The sequence below is a fragment of the Lactuca serriola genome, chromosome 8 (genome assembly GCF_051521515.1).
Source record: "Lactuca serriola cultivar US96UC23 chromosome 8, Lser_US96UC23_V15, whole genome shotgun sequence".
Classification (NCBI taxonomy): domain Eukaryota; kingdom Viridiplantae; phylum Streptophyta; class Magnoliopsida; order Asterales; family Asteraceae; genus Lactuca; species Lactuca serriola.
The window spans coordinates 98255751-98275886 of record NC_136415.1 but is presented as its reverse complement, the minus strand read 5'-3'; the positions used below and the strand labels follow the sequence as shown (position 1 = coordinate 98275886).

Here is a 20136-nt window from a genome sequence, read left to right as displayed (position 1 = left end):
TTCCATTGGTTGACCCGGGCATGAGAAGCATTAAGTTGTTAACTCATGACATGAAAAAACTCCTAAAAAGCAGATATATGTGTCCATATATCAATCTCCACCCCAAAAAAGTAAAGAATTATGATCCAAAGTTTCAACGAGAACATGAAAGTGTTGCACAAAGTAATATCTATGTTAATTCCACCCTTTTTAAGATTTTCTCTTAACTAGAAGTTATTTCATTTTTATTTGTTAATCCAACACATAAACCTTGATTGTGAAAAGGTTAATTGAAATTGTTTGTGTGAAAAATAGCTTTGGCAACCACTTGTCTTGCTGAAAAAATCGTATACACTCCATTACGACTAAATCCCAATTCCACATATCCTTTTAACAAGATAAAAAAATATTCCAAAGTAGGTGAATAAGCTCAAGACATTAGTCATTTTCAACCCCCCCCCCCCCCCTTGGAAGATGTCTACGATAAAGAGACCAATTCATAGTCGAAACGAATAAAAATTTAGGCTCTTGAATTGAGTTCAAGACAATATATTCTATAAGTAAGGATTTTGAGCGGTATGTCGCCTAACCATATATCCTCCCAAAAAGGCATAGGCCTAACATCACTCACTTTACATGAATAGAAAGAATTAAGATTAACTCATTTTCCAGACACCTGTTGTAACGTCCGCGTTTCTGGCTAAGCATTATTATGATGATGTAATAGTTATGGTCAACAGTTGCAACCTATTTGAAGTATTGACCAAGAACTATTTGAGTATTATGTGATTATTGTGCAACATATATGCTTATAACGATATAATAAAATAATAATAAAACTATACGTCAAAAATAGAATAAAAATTTGGCCCAATATCTTTAAAGAAAGTGGAAGTAGTCGTGACAAAGACTCCAGAGATATAAAGAACGTTGAAATCCGACTTATAATGAAGAAGTTATGACTCGTCGAAGTTCACGACTAAACCGGCACAGTGTCGTGTATCGTAAAAGATGATTTTTTTTTGACAAACTACTTTTTAGCCTTAGCAACCTGAACGAAAGTTGTAGTATACGCTAAACCGAGAGCGTGCATATAGAGAACGCCCAAATCCGACTTCGTTTGAGGAAATTATGATTTTTTAAAGATTCGGCATAATAGTATACAGTCCGGAAATCAAATTTCAAATCGATTGATTATTATCCGACACAACATAAACGATAATTGAAGATATCGTTAATAGGAGCTCAACGATATAAAGACAGCCGAAAACGGACGTCGGATGACAAAGTTATGATTTTTTAATGGACTTTAACTATCTAAGCCTGTTAAAATATAACTTTAAAAATAAGTTCAAAATTAGCTGATGGAGTGTAAACGAAAGTTGTAGATCACGTCACTACCTACGCGTGGATATAAAGAACGTTAAAATCGGAGCTCGTATACAAAATTTATGGAATTTAGAAAGATAATTATTTTTTCGATAAAGCTCCGGAAGTGACAAATGGCATAATCTAAGCCACTACTTCTTCCCACGGCTTCGCACAAGATCGTGACACTTGGCACTGGTACGCCCAACGTAGCGTTGAGTACTACCAGTGTATGCGTACTCATCCAACCTATAAATAGAGCCCATTTCTCACTCAAAAACTCACATCTTCTCAACCATTTCTCTCTCAAACACACCCAAACCCTCTATTCTTTCCCCTAGAACCTCCTAGGTGTTAGAAGCGAGTCCCGGAGCATCAAAAGGCCTCGAGAAGAAGAGCTTTCGGCTCATAAGTTTTGTCCGCGTAGAGCCCGGTTCCTCGCTAAACCCCTTGTAAGTGAGTTATGCTTATCCTACTTTAAGTATAACTTATGTTTAAATTCATTATCGTTATTATGAACCTATAAACATGATTTATCAGTGATTCTAAGTCGTTATACTGATTGATCTACTTACGGGAATGATGTCTAGGTTGTGATTTAGTGAGGTGTTTAAAGTGAGATTTCCAAACAGTATACTTCGCATACCAAACAGACTATATCTCCAATATGATCCTACCTGGTTGTTCATTACTTGATAGATCATGAAAGCAGACTTTGAGTTAATGATACCTCTAGACTAATATTTAGTCACAATAAATATTACTATATTAGACTAAAACTTAGTGATAATAATACTAGGTTTTGTCAAAGGAAAAGACAATTGTTAGAAGCGAAGCGCTGCCCGAATTTTGAGTCGTCACTTTAACAAGTGAGTGCATAGTTACTTCCATCTTACACATAGATATGAAATATTTAATATAAATTGCATGTTATATGTGCCTATTATTTGTGTTCCTGATATCTATGTTGGATGAACGCTTTATACATGATTTACTTAATTTAAACTGTATATGTATTTTATACCTATAATTATGTTGGGTTAAGATGTGTAGATGATATAGATCATGAAAAATGAAATAAATGATGAGAGGCCTTGATGTTAAAGCTGATCCAATCATCTAGCAGAGTATAGGTGACGACCACAGACTATTCTAGACAGTCCGGTGGAACACTAGCAAGCTCAAAACCTGTATGTGTTTGTGAACGACGTGTTCACCAGGTGTACTTCATCCCCCTCATGGTTGCCTTACTGATATATATTGCTGTGGAATCCCCTAAGCATTATTGTCAATCCCGAAGATAATCCTTAGGCTAGGTCCCTTAAATTAGATACTTTAGGGACAGAAAGTAAGGATATTGGGAACGGGTAATCGGGTTGAATGATTTGATGAAATTAAAGAACTTAATTATTGTGGGTTGGAAACCTTATATACTTACCAGGCTCCCAATTCTGACCTACTCAATTTCTTGTATTACTGGTAGTGGCACAAGAGCATCGGTTTGATGAACATATGAGAGAATTATGGATTATAGGCCAGTAGAATAATAGTTGTTGTAATGCCTATGTTATTTTCTATTTACGCTTATGCATTGTATTGACGATGACATCCCAATGTTTTTAATATAATTAAAATACATTTCTTCGGAAATGCTTTGATAATATATTTATCATATTTTTTAGAACAAATTCCGCATTATTATTCTTCAAAATGATACTCCGGTTTTAAATAAAGCATAAACAAATCGGTCTTTCTTGGCCATGAAATTGGGGATGTCACACCTGTTTGGTAGCTCGTAAGATTTTAACCCATAGTGAATTCATACGACCGGTATGGATACCCATATTCACCAATCATCCCTGCTAATTACTCGACATCACCAAAATTCACTCCAGTTCCCATTAACTTACTTTTATGTAAGTTGATCTTTAATATGGAAGCTAGGTATAAACAATGAAGCGATATAACAATATTCATAACATTTGAGTTGGACCATTTTCCAAGAAAAATGTTATCATCGGCATAGGAAATTTTTAAGATTTCCATACCTCTAGTACCAAGTTGAGGTCCACCAAAAGACTTTCCTTATGGCATTTCCATCAAGTATAAAGAGAAAATGTGATAGGGAGTCACCTTGTCTTAAACCCCGTTTAATCTAGAATTCGAAAGTTAGAGAGACATTAAGAAGAATCGGTGCCATAAAGGATGTTATACATCCTCGAACCCACCCTCACCATATTTTACTAAAACATGTAATATCATGTAATCGATTAGCCAATAGTTTTTTAATAATTTAATATTGACAACCGATAACGCTAAGTGGTCTATAATCCGTAATATACTTCGGGTCTTGATTTTGGGAATAAGAGTTATATACATTACAACTTTTAGGATATCACTCAAAGTTTAGAAGTTTAAAATCGTAGCCACCACATCATTTCTGGATAGATACCAATAACTCTTGATTAATTCAAATATGAATCATTCGGGCCTAGGGATCTAACTTTACTGCAATCCCAAACCACTTACTTTATTTCCTCTTTTGATAACTCTACTTCAACGTGCGACATCTGATCACGTAGATTTGGAAAATCAAATTCAATGTTAGGCATATATCTCTCAAAGGGATTGTATTTTTTTCGTGTAGTACTCTAGAAATCCACCTTAAACACACTAGTTTAGTTATTCACTTGCCTTTGGCTATAATACTTCAAATTGCCACTTGTTGACATTTTAAATTTAAAATATTATGAATACATAATTTTTATCTTCTTCAATACATCATTATACCTTAGCCTTATAATCTAGGTCCATATGTTTAACCCTTTTAATACATTTCAACTCCTTAATACACAAATGACGTTCTTCCACCTCAACCGAAGTATATGCGCCCGACCTCCATGTAATGATCAAAAACATCTATAATTTTATTCTTTAAGGAGATTTTCGAGGCATGTAGGGAACTTTGACGAGTCCTTATCCAAGTACATATGTCGCTTTCGGGTAAAAGATCTGTGTCAACAAATATGTTTGAATTCATTTGGTTTGCACGAAAAGAAGATGTATCATTTGGATTTGTCTCGTTATCAGTCAACATATAATTGAATTCCATGTTGATGGTACATAGGGGTCAAACAAGGCCAAAATTTTAATTTTCAATATATACGCACCTCAAGACGGGGGAAAACAAGAATTGTGGTTGAAAATAATGCAAGTTGGGGATACACCATCGTAACTTTTGGAACAACTCAAAGGACAATCTTTGTAATTTATCTAAGTTTCATAAATCACCTTTGCAAATTGCTATCCTTAAAGTGACATCAACCCTATAATCATTTGCATAGATCCGAAATAGAACTAGTCAAATGTCAAAGCCTAGAATTGGTGAAATATTATAATGTCAACATTTGTTGCAACTCACACTGGTTTTAATCTAACGTTCAAGCCGACCTTAACATCATCAAATAAGTATAATTATTTATTCGAATTTATTCATATTATATAAACAATTAAAATGATAAATCCTACAAACTATGATAAAGGGTCGGAGGACTTTTATACTTCACTTTGGTTTATCAGAATGTCGTTTATCATCATTACCAAGTCTTTTGTAGTCCACCTCAATCCTTGTCAACTACTATTATTTATTCATTTTCTTTCATTAATTAAAAATTTGTCAAAGGACAAAACCTGCAATATCAAAGATAGTTCAGGGACTGTTTTTGTGATTCACTCTAATTTATCAAGTTCCGTTATCACTCTTATGGAGTCTTCGAACCTCATCGAACATCTGGTGGGTCATCACTGTCTTTTGGGTCTTCGATTCCAAAACCTCCCAAAAACAAAATTACGAATTTATAATTACGATCACAACTTCCATTCGAGCACTACAACAGGAGAATTCTCAATTCCAGTTCTTGGCAAGATTCAGTTCCTTTCTAAATATGTGAGCCCCTACGATCTTAACAATCTTTCATTTTCCATCGAACTCGGAAGAACACATTCGTATTTTTGTGCTTTTTTTTCTCAAAATATCTGAGTTTTCCGGGAAATTTTTAATTGGGTGTTAAATGTTCGTGATTCCAAACTGAACTCTGAAATCGGGTTGTGTTGATTCATACCAAAAGCTCAACCTTCTTGATAAACTCGGACGTTAAGGGGAATTCGGAGTCGGGTTTTTGAATTTTTTTTGAGTTTCAAGCGAATTTTCGAGTGGGGTTATGTTTAATTTCTTCAAAAGGGAAACAAATTCGGGTTCTTAGAAGCTACTTCTTTTAATGTAATTATAGTCAATTCGATACTCAATGGGTCTCAACCTACATTTGTAATTAATATTCGTATCATTTGGCGGGTTTTTTTTTCCTTCCTATCGTAGTAAAAGTTGGTAATTGGTTGTTTGGTTGTTGTTAGTTTGGTAAAAAACAAAGAAGTTGTGTGCAAAAACAAGCAACAAACAACACTTCACATCAATGATAATGTCATCAATCTTTTAATTAGGCTTTATAGTATTACTTAAAGAAAAGAATCTGATATGATGTTTGCAATTCTTGTTGTTCTACCAAATATAAATCGAAACCCTTTTCATTCTTTCTTTGTGTGATTCTTTTAGTATTTTCTTTAAAGAAAAAAAGTCATGAGATTTTTGGGTCTTGTGGGGAACTCCTTTGGGTGCTCAGCCTCTGGTGAGAGGCTTGTTTCAGCTGCAAGAGATGGTGATTTTCAAGAAGCCAAAGCTTTATTAGAATATAACCCAAGACTTGCTAAATATTACACTTTTGGAGGTCGAAATTCACCCCTTCATCATGCTGCAGCTCAAGGTCATCATGAGGTATAGTAATTTTAAATGTTAATATGTTTTTATAAAGATCCAATCTAAAGATCACGTTGCTCTGTTTTGTTTGATTTTAGATTGTATCACTTTTGATCGAATCGGAGGTTGATATTAATCTCAGAAATTATCGTGGGCAGGTTAGGAAAGTATAAGTATATAACATTTATGATTATCTTATATTAAATTATGTTGCAATATCTTATTAAATTGTGTTATTTACTTTTGTTGAATAGACTGCTTTGATGCAAGCTTGTCAATATGGTCATTGGGAGGTTGTGATGACCCTTGTTCTTTACAAAGCCAATGTATGATTTATATATATACTCTATATATTTATGGAAAATTACAGAAAAAAACAATTGCATTTTGGGCAATTTTATGGTTTAACCACTTATACTTTATCTTTTTCCAATCAAACCATATAAGTTTCAGAAAATATTCCAATTTAAACGTTTTCACAAACAAAATGTTTAATATGGAAAATTCCAGGTGAAATTGATATAAAAAATTTAGGGAAATATGATATGCTAAAATGGGTTAATATAAAGAAATAGATTATATTTTGTGTTTTTTCCGGATTAAACCTCAAATTTATTTTTTATCTGAAAAAGACCTTGTATTTTTTAGTTTTTCTAAAAAAGCCCTCAACTTTGTATTTTTTCTTGAAAAAAAAACCATCATCCTTCTAAATGTTTTCAAATAAACCCTCAATTTTTTTAGTATTTTTCGAAAAAAAACCCTCATATTTTACAAAAATGACTAAAAGGGCCAAATCGGGAAAAATGAAAAAATACAAAGTCTTTTTCAGGCAAAAACTAAATTTGAGGTTATAACATGGTTAATTTAATATTAACCCTACAAAAAATGGTTAATTTGAAATTTTTTTTGAAACTTATATGATTTGATTGGGAAAAATAAGTATTAGTGGTTAAAGTTAAACCACAAAACTTCCCAAACTATAATGTTTTTCTTTTTTTCGTTAATTTGCTCTATTTTTTTACTTTATTCTTTTCTTATAGCGATAATAAATAATGGAATCAAAATTGTAAAAACTTTCTAGATTCACAAAACGGATCATCTAAACGGAAGCACTGCATTGCATTTGGCTGCTCTCAATGGACATTCACGTTGCATACGGATCCTCCTCGCTGATTATATTCCTAGCATTTCTAAATTTTATAAACTTATAAAGAAAAGATCAAGAATCCAAGAATTTGTCTCTGAATCCAATGAAGGGTATATGATTCAAGAAATCATATGGGTTTTTACTTTTTTTTTATATGGGGTTTGATAAAAACTTTAACTTTGTTCACAGAAACTCACTTTATGAGATAATCAATAAACCTGCTGATGGAGGTGTAACTGCTCTTCATATGGCTGCACTAAATGGACATGTTGACAGTTTGCATTTACTACTTGACTTAGGGGCTTCAGTGAATGAAGTCACTGTGGAAGATGGAACTACAATCGACTTAATTGGTAAAGTTTAAGTTTTATACCCTCTTTGATATTATTTATGAAATATGAGTCCCAAATATTGTAAGTTAAGTTTTTGTTACAATTACAATCGAATTTATTTTATGATCTTAGGAGCTGGAAGTACACCTTTACATTATGCTGCCTATGGTGGAAATCCACAATGTTGTCAAGTAAGTTGATTTTGTTAGTACTTTTGAATTAAATGTGTTTTTTTCTTGATGTTATATATTGTTGTGTTTTTGTTATGTTTTAGGTTTTGATAGATAGAGGTGCAAGTTTAAGCGCTGAAAATGCTAATGGGTATGAGTTTTATCCACCGATTTCATGTTTTCTTGATGAGTTTATTATGTTCGTTAATGTCCTTTTTAGTTATAAGTTATTACACTTTTGGTTATGTTGACTTATATGTTATAGAATCCGTAATTATTGAACTAATTGTACTATTCTATTTTTGTATATTGTAAAAGATGGAGTCCTTTAACAATTGCTCGATCATGGCATAGAGATTGGCTCGAAGAAATACTTAGCACACAACAAGAACCATCAACCACTCCCCCTTCTCCATATTTGTGTCTCCCACTTATGAGTGTCATCAAAATTGCTAGGTAAGCATCTTCTTAATTTAGTTAGAAAGACTTGATTTTGTTACAAATTTTACACCAATATCCAAAAGGGTTCATAAATTTGTTCAATTCATCCCAATTCGGAAAATTTTCTTACTTAGACTTGAAAAGTCAACCATCAAAGTTTCGATTTTTTACGTTTGCAGAGAGTGTGGATGGACCGGTGATTCGGCTTCGAATTATGCCGATCAATGTGCTGTTTGTTTGGAAAACAAATGCACAGTTGCAGCATCAGGTACACCTGATTTTGATAAAGCTTCGAATTTTTCAAATGAAAGATTACATATTTTACATAGCTTCATCGTCTTCTTTACAGGTTGTTTACATGAACTCTGCACTCAATGTGCTTTATACATCTGTTCCACCAGCAACACCGCAAGTTCACCCACCGGACCACCAGGCTCAATCCCGTGCCCGCTCTGCCGCCATGGAATCGTCTCCTACAAGAAGCTCACAACCACAAAACCGCTACCCCAAACGTTGAAATCCACCTCATCCCTCTCATGCTGCTCGTGTTCTTCAATGGCGGAGACCGATTATGGAATTGCAATTGAAACGACTCCCTTATGCAACCCCAAACCCGATTCCCGATCTTTTTTGAGCTCCCAAAAGTTCCCATCGTTGAAACTATTGAACCCTAATCTGTGTATGCGAGGTTCCGACGTAATCCCGTCATTGGTTAATCGGTCGGCAGAGCGTCCAAGCTTCCGAGCTCAAATGGCGAGGTATTCGAGGTCGAGTTTTCGAGGGTCGTATTCGTATTCTAAAGGTAGATTATGGTTGTGTTCTTTGAATCAATCGGTGGAAACTCCCACTGATTACTCGAGGGAAAGGTGAGAAGAACATTGGAGAAATGATTTTTGCTTCAGAGCTAATGATGCTTTTGTATATATATACCCCATATTTGCCACAAACAGTTTTTAATGTATTGTTTTGTAAATGATAAAGAGTGGTGAGAAGAAAGATTTGTTTGAACTTTGAACCTAGAGTGTAAAAAAATTGGAAAAATCTCAAAATTACCATATGATTATGATTATAAATAAAATATAAAGAAATGGTCTTTAAGTTTTATCCATTTATCAAAATTAATGTTATTAGGATTTCAATTATGTAATAGCTATGTCTTTTACTTTTAATTGATACCAAATATCCTTTAACAAATTCGTTTAACTCATTTAAATCCGAACCGTTTCTATCACTCTTTTTTGGCACGTTTGGTACAGAGAATTGGAATTGAAGCAGAGAATGGAAAATGGAGAGAAATGGAATTAAGATGAAGAAAAACAATTGATTCTCTTGTTTGGTACCACAAAGAAATTATCATAGAAATATACATCAAAATCAATTCTTTTGTTTGGTTGTACTAATCTATGGAATGAGAAATGATTTTTTTTATCATGTTTATCTTTATCAAATAACAATCTTTTGTCATAATGATTTTTTTTATAAAACTTTTTTTATCTGTTATTGTATTTGATTTTTTTATTTTATAAAACTTTTTTTATCTGTTATTGTATTTTTTTTTAACTGGCAATACTCAAAGTTCAAAAGAAATATCTTGTGGGTATATTCGTATTTGTAAATAACATTATGGTTTATTTGTGATATTTTTAAATTTATCAAAGTGAATGTGATTTTCTTAGATGTGTTGTTTTCAAAAAAAATATATTAAAAAGTTGATGTCAAAATATTAAATACACTAGCAAAATAATATAAAAAATTACTCCTATAAATGTTTGTCGAAATTTTGAGTCACCGTTGTAAAAATTTGGAGCTATGTCCCATTAGATTACCTTTTACCAATTCAGGTCCTATTATTCATAATTTAAAAAAAGTAGCAGACTAGCAGCGGCATTGTTTTTGTATCCATTTCTCCGCTTTTTTGCTCGATTCTCCGTAGAAGGTAATTTTTGGTTTCTCAGCTTTTCTCCTTATTTTATAGAGAATAAAAAAGGTGGAAAGGGAAACCATCTTTTTCTCATTTTCCTAATTCTTAGTGTTAAACAAACAAGAGAAATGGAATCAATTTCTCTGGTCTCATTTTTCTATATCAAACACCTCCTTCAATGACATTTATTCCTTGTAACATAATCTATTTTGATTTAACTTGTTTAACATTTTATCTAATTTCAATAAAAGACAATGATTTTTTAAACAATTTGGATTAAATCACTAAATTTGGATAATTTTCTTAATATTCCGCTATACTTTATTTTTCAATCAGAAATTTAAAAACAAAATACTTTTTTTTTGTCAAAATAAAAATATTCAGAAACAAAATTGACTTGTCCTGAAATCTATTTCGGGGTTATTTTTTAAAATGACTCGAGAATTAATTATAAAAGAACTTCACATCTATAATGGACATTTTTTTGTAATTATACCATAAAAAGTATATTACTATTAATTTTAGTTTTTATAATAAAAAGAATCAAGTAGTCGACCATAAAAAAGCATAAAAACATAAAATCTTGGAATTATGATTTTAACATCAATATGAACGACACCAAAACTAAGATAAACAACTATCCTGTAAGTCGGTTTACAAATGAATAAGTATCTCGAGACATGATGTTTTAACAATAAATAAAATAAAAAATACGACAACTTATTATAACTACGTTTTTACATTTTGTGGTGTTAGCTATTAAATATTAAGTTGATTATAAAAAAAACATATATTTTTGCAATACAGATTACCATTTATTTATAGATAATTTTTATATTAATGAGTTGAGATTACCATTTATCTTGCATTATTGAGAAAAACTTGGTATACATTTTGTTTAATACGCTACATTTTACGGTTATTAGCAACATCCATGTACCTCATTGTATTACTAAAACAATCATAAACCATACACAAACAAAAAATTACATTACATTAAAATAGTCAGAAATTCTTAAAATTTACAACAGAACATAATATATAATTACATTTATGAAATATAAAAATAACAAAAGACAAGCTCAGGAGGAATAGCCAAGATACAGAAATCAGGTATAATAAATTGGTCAGATGCAAAAGAATTAAAGTAAAAGGGGCTGAAAAGTGTGGAGAAGCCACAAACGAAACAAAAGAAGTCTTGCAAGGTCAAGAAAAAAATAAAAAAAACGATAGATTCAAAAATTAAAAATCATTTCAATAAAAAAAATCTAAACTATAAAATAGAAAAAAAAAAAAAAAATCAGTAAACAAAAGCTCAGTTAGGACAGCGTCAGGTGACATTTTACACTCCAATTTGTTTGATGTTCCACTTTGAAAGCATTGTACGGTGGCGACAGTGATATGTTGCCGGTGAACATGGATGCATGTTTGTTGATTGTGGTGGTGACGGGAAGGGTGAAATGACTATCATTTTTTTAACGGCGACGGTGGTTGTGAGGGTGGTTGATGGTGGTGTGATTGTGAAGTGATGGAAAGAGGCAAACTGAGATGCCATTTGAAGAGACTGTCGAGGGTGGCATGCAAATATATATAAACCATTAGAATGAGAGCTTGCAATAAATGAGTGTCTTTGAATCTAAAATGTTAATGAGAAAACTTTTGGTCCATATGTTTGAACTTTTAACATTTTACTCCCTTGTGAATTAGTTAGTCATTGGGTAGGCATGTTTTTTTTTTTGCTTGTAGAAATATTTGTCTTATTCACCTAATTATCTTTGAAAAGTAATTAGTTGATGTTTGACATAATATAACGATGTTTTAACTTTTAATATGGACAATATGGTGTTTACAACGTTCTATTAGAAGATATCAATAAAGATTTTTTAGAAAAAATGACATGCAAAATATTTGCATAGTTAATGTTATAGTATCATTTTATATGGAATAGAAAACATATTGTAATTATTTTGTCTATTTTTCAAATTTTATAAATAATTAAAGTCATATATACATGGGCGGCTCAATCATTTTGGGGCTCTAAGCGAGCCAAAAATTTGGGGTCCTTTGGCCTTTACTATATTCGGAAATCGAAAACGGATGAGATGAATATTTCACAGAAATCAGAATCGGTAGAAGAATGCAGAGTTGTTTCAGTTTCATGAGTGCAGCGATCATTGATTTATTCTTCTGCTTCATTTATTTTGTGGTTACCGGATTGAATTTTTTAATGAACTAAACCTTTGGACTTTGAAGAATACCCTTAGAACTCGGGGCCCTAAGCGCTATCTTAAAAATCCTCTATATAAAGCCGGCCCTGCATATATATTACAAAAATATATTAACATATTAATTTTATTTTATTTCATTCAATAAATTATTATAAACTTTAGAAGGCTTCGGATTAGTTTTCGTTTTAGTTTTATATTGTCATAAAAAATATAAAAAATATACGATTGTGAAATTTTAACATGTGCCAATTTCATTTGATTTTTTTAATTCATAAGTAGTAACTAGTACACCATTTTAAGATGATATTCTATTTCTAGTTAGTTTTTTTGATTACATAATTAAACTTAAACATTATAGAATAAATTAATTTGTTTATGAATATATTGATCTGATTTGATTCCCCAGGAGCTTCAAAGTATCCATAAGAAAAAAAAATGATAGTTAGGTTAGGTGCATGAATTTGTAAATAGTTGGGAGTACTGAAAGTACAAAAAAGCAAACTAAAGGGCAGTAAAGTGAAAATGTACAGAGAGAGAAAGTGGGTGCAATGTGACGGAACAAAAACAATCACTGCTCACACATCTTTTTACTTCTGATATACGTCTACCATAGAAAAGAATAAAGCTTTCTCTTCCATTTGGGGGAATTAATTTATTTTACTTCTATCGTTATTATTTTTTACTTTTAAATAAAACCGAATCATGTTATTTCTATTGTTTTTAGAATAATGTATTATCAGTTTATCACTAGGTCGAATCTAGTTTATTTGGTTATCAGGTCGGTTTATTAATAACATCATTGTAGCCCTTATAGTGTACGATCATAGTAGAAAAATGTTTTGATGATAAAAATAAATCAATTTAATGTTCTTTTACTGATATGGTTGGAGTTGCTATAAGAGCATTAATACTTTTATTAAGCCCTTAGGCTGGTAGGTGTGGGCAACGCCCGTACAAAGTTATTAGGAAAAGACAAAAAAAAATGTGTTATAACGTGTTATGGTGGTAACGGGGAATAACATGCAGGTTAATAACGCCCGATAACATAGAAAGGGGCGGTGTTCACAGTTTTATAACACCTAATAACACCCAATAATGCTTCTTGCGGTGTTACCCATACCCACATCTATTATAGTTTATTGTGGGTTTGTTTAATAAACAAGTGGTAGTTGGTGGTTTGAAACTATAATTTTTATATGAATGTTTCACATTAAAAGTTGGAAATTTTTGAAATATATAAATAACAAAAAAAGATAATTTTTAATATATATATATATATATATATATATATATATATATATATATATATATATATATATAATTTGATTAAAAAAGCCTCAACGTCATTTTCTTAAATGTTATATAAATAGTTTAGATTTGAAGTTTTTTGTTTAACTTAAATACGAAATGTATGTACTTTCCAGATGAAGTTTTTGTTTAAATCGAGTTTCTTTTTTTTGTTAAAATTTAAAAGGTTGAAGCTTTCAAACCTTCGTTGACAAACACGCCTTGTATATGAATAAGTCATTCGTTTTCTTTTCTAAACAAAGGGTCAGGTCACCGTTATATTAATTTTATTTTATTTTTGGAACTAGAATACCATATTAAACAAAAATAGAAAAGTTTCACATGCAAGACGCTAAAGGAGGAACAACAAAGAAAACAACAAGAAGGTCACAAAAAATCAAAAGAACAATAACACCACTTAAACCAGTTACATAGCATTTTTTCTGAATTTAAACCAACCAAATACAAAAGAAATTGTATTTTTCGACGTCAAAGTAGGGGAAGGGAGCCTTGTTAAACACCTTCTCATTTCTCGCCTTCCAAACACTAGATAAAGTCATAAATAATGCCAAGCAACAAATTGCATTTCTTTGGGTAGTGCCCCCAACAATATGCAAAATCAATCAATTCATAAGTACTAGAGAAGCTCCTCAGTAACACCAAGATAGAATCAACTCTAAGTGTAACATCCATAAAATTTGAGCCAATTTAAAAAAATTTCAAACAATTTAAACCATCAATTATTACAAAGTGTTTTCAAAATAGTTTCATGTCAGAGTATCCCATAAATCAAAATCATAAAAAGTGAGGAGTTGTACGATCACGTCTTCGCCTTCCCGCAATAATCTGATCTACCTGAAACCAAAACTGAAACTGTAAGCCCGAAGCTTAGTGAGTTCCCCCAAAATATCCATACACACAACAATATACATATAATCACAAACATCATAATATGGGTCCAATCAACCATCGGGTTGGAATGCCAATATACTATGGGTCTAATCATCATCGGGATAGAATACCCCAAGCCCACAACCATCAGGTTGGAATGCCCACATACTACGAGTCCAATCATCATTGGGATGGAATACTCACGGCCCACAACCATCGGGTTGGAATGCCTAGGTCTGTTGGATACCGCACAAAGCAGATAAGCCTCAACCACCAATCAAACATGTGCACATATACTAAATAATTACATAACAATCCGTAGACATACAAACCGATCTAACATATGATAACAACATATAACATCCTAGCTACTAGGATACTGATCTAACAGATCATACAATACTCGAGCATATAACATATCAGGATAACAATCCAAAAAAAGTCGGCCTTGGTGCCTTAGATTCTTAGACCCTTGAGTATAGTGACGAAAACTCACCTCAAAAATATCGAACTGAAGTGATAAGCTCAAACTCTCGAATCACAGCCACAAACTCCACCACCTATATTCACCATAAGACCTCCTCCATAAATTTCCAATTCACTAAAATACCCCTAGAAGTCAAACTGGTCAACCCTTGGTCAAAGTCAAAGTCAACGGTCAAGGTCAACAATCCATGTTGACCCAACTCGTCGAGTGCAGCTTACTGACTCGTCGAGTCCTTCCAAAACCCAAGAAATCCTGAAAACCCTAGTTGACTCGCCGAGTTTCCTGACAACTCGTCGAGTCCATGCATGTCCAATGTCAGGAAAACCCTAACTAACTCGTCGATTCGTCTCACTGACTCGCTGATTCCATGCAGGAACCAAAAACGGGAAACCCTCTTTTGACTCGTCGAGTTGACTCATGCACTCGTCGAGTCCCTTTAGTCTTTTTCTTACATAGACGTTTTTAAGCCACCCTAAACCCCCAAAATGCACATCTAACCTCCTAGGGCATGGTTTCCACGTAAAGTTGCAAACTTTACGTGCATGCATGGTCCTAAATGTCAAAAACAAGTTAAAATGGAGGTTTAACCCAAAAGAGAAAATCCCAGGCTTGCTAAATTAGATAGCTTTATGGCTATGGGGACCAAGAGGAGTCCAGATCTGAAGTTACAACTTCAGATCATGCCCAATACCCGAAATGACTCCTAAATATACTAAAGATGGCCCTAAACGTAAGCATGAAGAGATCTAACTAAAGATAAGCCAAGGTAACGACTTGTTACCTTTAAAATGATGCGAAGATGAAATAGAGTCAGAACCACAAGCTCCTCTTTGCTCCAAGCTTCTTATACTTCACACCTTCTTCACAAAATGCACCGAAAACACTCTTTAAGCCTCACAAACACTCAAGAACAAGGTTAATAGCGATTAGGGTTTCTTCTGGCTGTCAAGAGGCGGTAAGGGACTAGAGGTAAGGACTTAAGGTCCTTTAAATAGGGTGCAAACCCTAAAAATTGGGGTTTCATCTTCCAGTTCCTACTCGTCGATTCCGGGTCCTCCGACTCGTCGAGTAGGTCCAATAATCCACGTGGTCTAACCCGCCTCTACACAACAAGTTAGGGCAACCAACTTGTCGAGTAGGTCTATAAACATGTACAAAATGCTTTTAAACTTATACCTGGGAGTTGGGGTGTTACAATTATCCCCCACTTGAATTAGACTTCGTCCTCAAAGTCTGTTGTGACAAACAAGTTTGGGTAGTGCTCCTGCATCTCTGCCTCCGGCTCCCATGTACACTCGGATCCCCTCTTGTGCTCCCACCGTACCTTTACCAAAGGTACCTCCTTATTCCGTAGAACCTTTACCTTCCTCTTTAGAACGACCACTGGTCTCTCCACGTAATTCAAGTGCTCGTCGACTTGTATATCGTCTAATGATACCACTGCTCCCTCATCTACTATTCACTTTCGCAACTGTGACACATGGAAAGTGTTGTGTACCTGACTAAGCTCCTCCGAGAGATCCAGTCTATATGCCACCTTGCCAACCCTGGCAATGATCCTGAATGGCCCAATGTATCGGGGACCCAATTTCCTCCTCTACCTGAAGCGAATCACACCCTTCCAGGGTGAGACCTTTAGTAATACCATGTCTCCCACCTAGAACTCCAGCTCAGATCGGCGCCTGTCAGCGTAACTCTTCTGCTAACTATGAGCGGTCTGCAGCTGCTGCCTGAGCTATTGAATCCTAACTGTAGTCTACAGGACTACATCTGTCCATTACATCACCCTGTGACCGATCTCACCCCAACAGACTAGGGTGCGACATCTCTGTCCATACAACAACTTATATGGTGGGGCACCAATATTGGAATGAAAGTTGTTGTTGTAGAAGAACTCTGCAAGGGGTAGGTAGGTGTCCCAGCTCCCATCGCAGTTGATAACTCAGGCTCTCAGTGTATCCTCGAGAGTCTGTATGGTCCGCTCACTTTGGCCGTCTGTCTGCGGATGATAGGTTGTACTGAAGTGCAGTCGCGTGCCCTGTTCCTCGTGGAACTTCTGCTAGAAATGGGAGGCGAACCATGTTGGATTAGTGTCTAAGTCCAAAACTATAATTGGTATGTACTTGACCCGACTCGGCATGGTCCATTTGGGTTGCATGGCATCGGAACATTTGGATAGACCGTTTGTGAGAAGAGGACATTTGTGACATATTAATATATTATAAGTTCTAATATATTAATATGAAATCATGTTATTTAATTATTATTGATCAAGAATAAATTTGGACTTATTTTTAGTGATCAAAAGAGACTAATTAAATATATGGGGATTGATTATGTAAATCATTCATTTTATATATGTGGGCTTATGATCCAAGATTCCTTATGTTGGGTTTCACCTATGTGGTGACCCATGGATACTTCATGGAGGTTAAAACCCATTGATCTTAAGGAATGGGTAAAGTCATGAGTTACATGGTGTAACCCTAATAGGCACACTATATAAAGACCCCATTGGTTGGTGAAATTGGCACTCGTGTATAGACAAGAGGGCAAGCCGATTTCTAGAGTTCATGTGTCTTCTTCTCATGGTTATTCCATATGTTGGTGATGTTGTGTGAACCATTTGAGGTGTCACACTTAGGGCACTAGGCTCTCGAGCTTCATGGAGTCAAGCTACATCAACAAGGTATGTATTTTATCCATTCTATTACCCAAGTATCAAAGATTGTATGCTAGTTAGGGTAATACCTTGGAATATTCATATTTGCATGTATAATAAAGAAAACATAGATCCAAGGTATTTAGGGTTGCATTTAAACTTAGGAGTGTTATAATGCTCATAACCCAATAGTGGTATCAGAGCTTAGGCTTGTTTTCTTCTTATACTTGCAAAATATGCTTAAAAATTAAAGTTTTGTGTTGTCTGTACAATGGACTCGACGAGTCCATCAGGTGACTCGACGAGTCCATGCCTTAAAAGTGTTAAAAACGATCCAATTCTTCGAGTTGGTTCATGCACTCGACGAGTTGGACCCCCAGACAACATATCTTCGACTGTTTTGGTTGGAATTGGACTAGAAACATTACCCTAAGTTGTTTTTCAACTTATAAACTTGTTTTTGATGTGGTAATGTTCAAGCTAATCCAATTTCAAAGATAATTGTCAATAGATTCATGTTTTGTATTAGTTTAAGGTTTAGGCTAATTACATGAAAAAGTTTGATTTGAATTATTTTGTTCTTATGAGTTGCTTAGATTAATAGAAAAGTTATGTGAAATTGTTGTTTTCAATCCAGATTAATCTAAGAGTTGATTCTAAAATGTGATTTTGTAACTTGTCCTCAAGTTATATGAAAAGTCACATTTAAGATTCATAAAACTCGTAAATATTTCCAAAGTTTATGAATAAAGAAAAGTCACATTCTTTTAATAGTTTAAAGTCTTCCATAACTTGTCCTCAAGTTATGGAACTTGAAGAGTTTTTGGATTAAAACTACTTTAAACACATAAGTTATGGAAATTGAATAGTTTTGAATAGTTTCAAAACTTGCCCTCAAGTTTTGGAATTTGAAAAGTTTTCCCTTATGAATACTTTAATTCCAAGTTAAGCCCTTAGAATTTTAAATGTTAAAATTCAACCCTTATACTTTATAATATTATAGGTTAATAATAATTATATATATGTATAAGAGCAAGTCGTCTTACCATTAGTAAGCCTCATTCATGAAGCCGGTCTATAAGGGGGTATAAGTTTACTGCCTATAAAATGGCAGTTTAATGGGTGTCCACTCTCACCCACCACTTCCTTGACTGGTGGAGGGTCGTTAGCCGAACGAGTTGGACAAGGACTATAATTCTCCCTTCATTAAAAGTATTAATGATAAATATAAAGTAACTAAATGTTTTATAATTCCCAATCTTAGTTACTTTAGGAAAAATGTGAATAAGGTGCTAATCCATGAAATTACACTTTGCACTTTGTTTAAGTCGGTTAGTGGAGCGTGTGTGGTTAACCAGCACACTAGCTTGATTTAACAAGGTAAGCAAAGGGTAACTTAATATTAATCATAGTATCAGTGGAGCGCGTGTGGTTAACCGACACATCGATTAAGGGGTAAATATTAAGGGTACCAAGTAATTTGCATGGTTACTTCACACCTTGTTTTGTGATCCTCGGCATCCTAATCACAAAACCTGAAGGGCACACTCGAGATTGAAACATGTCATTGATCAGTTCAATGAATCTCAAAAGATCTAGGAGTTTCAAATCTAAGTAAAACCTAATTAAATTATTTCATTTTTCATGGTGGAAATTAGTGAATCGTCATTCACCTACCTTCAAATATTTTATAGCTTGGATTACGACATCCTTCTTCCAAGTTATAAAATATTGTGTTGGGACCTGACCTTAATATTTCATATTGGGTGTTATATTAAGGACTTTAAATCAACTATCCTGAATATCTCCCAAAAGGTGTCTAGTTCAGACATCTATTATCTTCCCAAATATCTTGGAACTTCACTTCCTCCACCTCCTCCAATTATCCTCCCTAACCCCACAAGTTCAAGGTCTCTCAAGCCTTATTCGCAAGCAAGGTCTATGTGTGATCGCATCTTGGAGATGAAGGAACGTATTGACAAGCCGGGAGAGTTGGGTGTCAAAGTCTTAAGAAATTTGGATGTTCAATCACTTTCTAAGTCACATAGTGAGTTACCTTTGGGACTACTATGAAATAGACTATGACATGACCCTTAATGATCTTATCTATTTGCTTGGTATTGCTGAATCAGCAATAATTTGGAGCTTTGGTAAAGCAAATTTGATTAGTAGATCAACTTTCCAAACCTTCAATGGACATTGACAATGATTGCATTGGATACCCAGTAAAAGTTTTCTCTTCCCAATGGAAAGGGATTGGCCATAGTCAACTCGGTTGACCAAATGGTAAAGAGAAAGGCTAAGTCTGAGATTGTCCCATGTACCATTCCCAAAGGGTCCATATGGTTCTATTGCCAAAAGGAAAGGGCATTGGTTGCGAAGCTGCCAAATTTACCTGAAAGATCATAAGGCT

The 20136-nt window shown here is 33.8% G+C and overlaps 1 protein-coding gene across 2 annotated transcripts; it reads left to right on the top strand.

Annotated features, from left to right (window-relative positions):
* The first annotated feature begins 5123 nt into the window (after window positions 1-5123).
* On the top strand, window positions 5124-9351 carry LOC145070291 (putative E3 ubiquitin-protein ligase XBOS32). Of its 2 annotated transcripts, XM_079017224.1 has the most exons (11): window positions 5124-5293; window positions 5957-6175; window positions 6256-6315; window positions 6412-6483; window positions 7239-7414; window positions 7494-7657; window positions 7769-7827; window positions 7911-7957; window positions 8125-8262; window positions 8427-8515; window positions 8597-9351. In XM_079017224.1, the coding sequence occupies exons 2-11, from the start codon at window positions 5981-5983 to the stop codon at window positions 9115-9117; spliced, it is 1521 nt and encodes a 506-aa protein (XP_078873350.1). In that variant the 5' UTR covers window positions 5124-5293; window positions 5957-5980; the 3' UTR covers window positions 9118-9351. The 2 variants fall into 2 exon arrangements, with proteins under 2 accessions (XP_078873350.1, XP_078873351.1); XM_079017225.1 differs by having other exon boundaries at window positions 5124-6175.
* Window positions 9352-20136: the final 10785 nt, after the last annotated feature.

Bases quoted from the DNA above. Each gene is read 5' to 3' on its own strand.
- LOC145070291 (XM_079017224.1), top strand. From the start codon at position 5,981: ATGAGATTTTTGGGTCTTGTGGGGAACTCCTTTGGGTGCTCAGCCTCT. The intron at 6,316-6,411 runs GTTAGGAAAGTA...TTTGTTGAATAG, and splicing joins TCAGAAATTATCGTGGGCAG to ACTGCTTTGATGCAAGCTTG. The intron at 7,658-7,768 runs GTAAAGTTTAAG...TTATGATCTTAG, and splicing joins AACTACAATCGACTTAATTG to GAGCTGGAAGTACACCTTTA.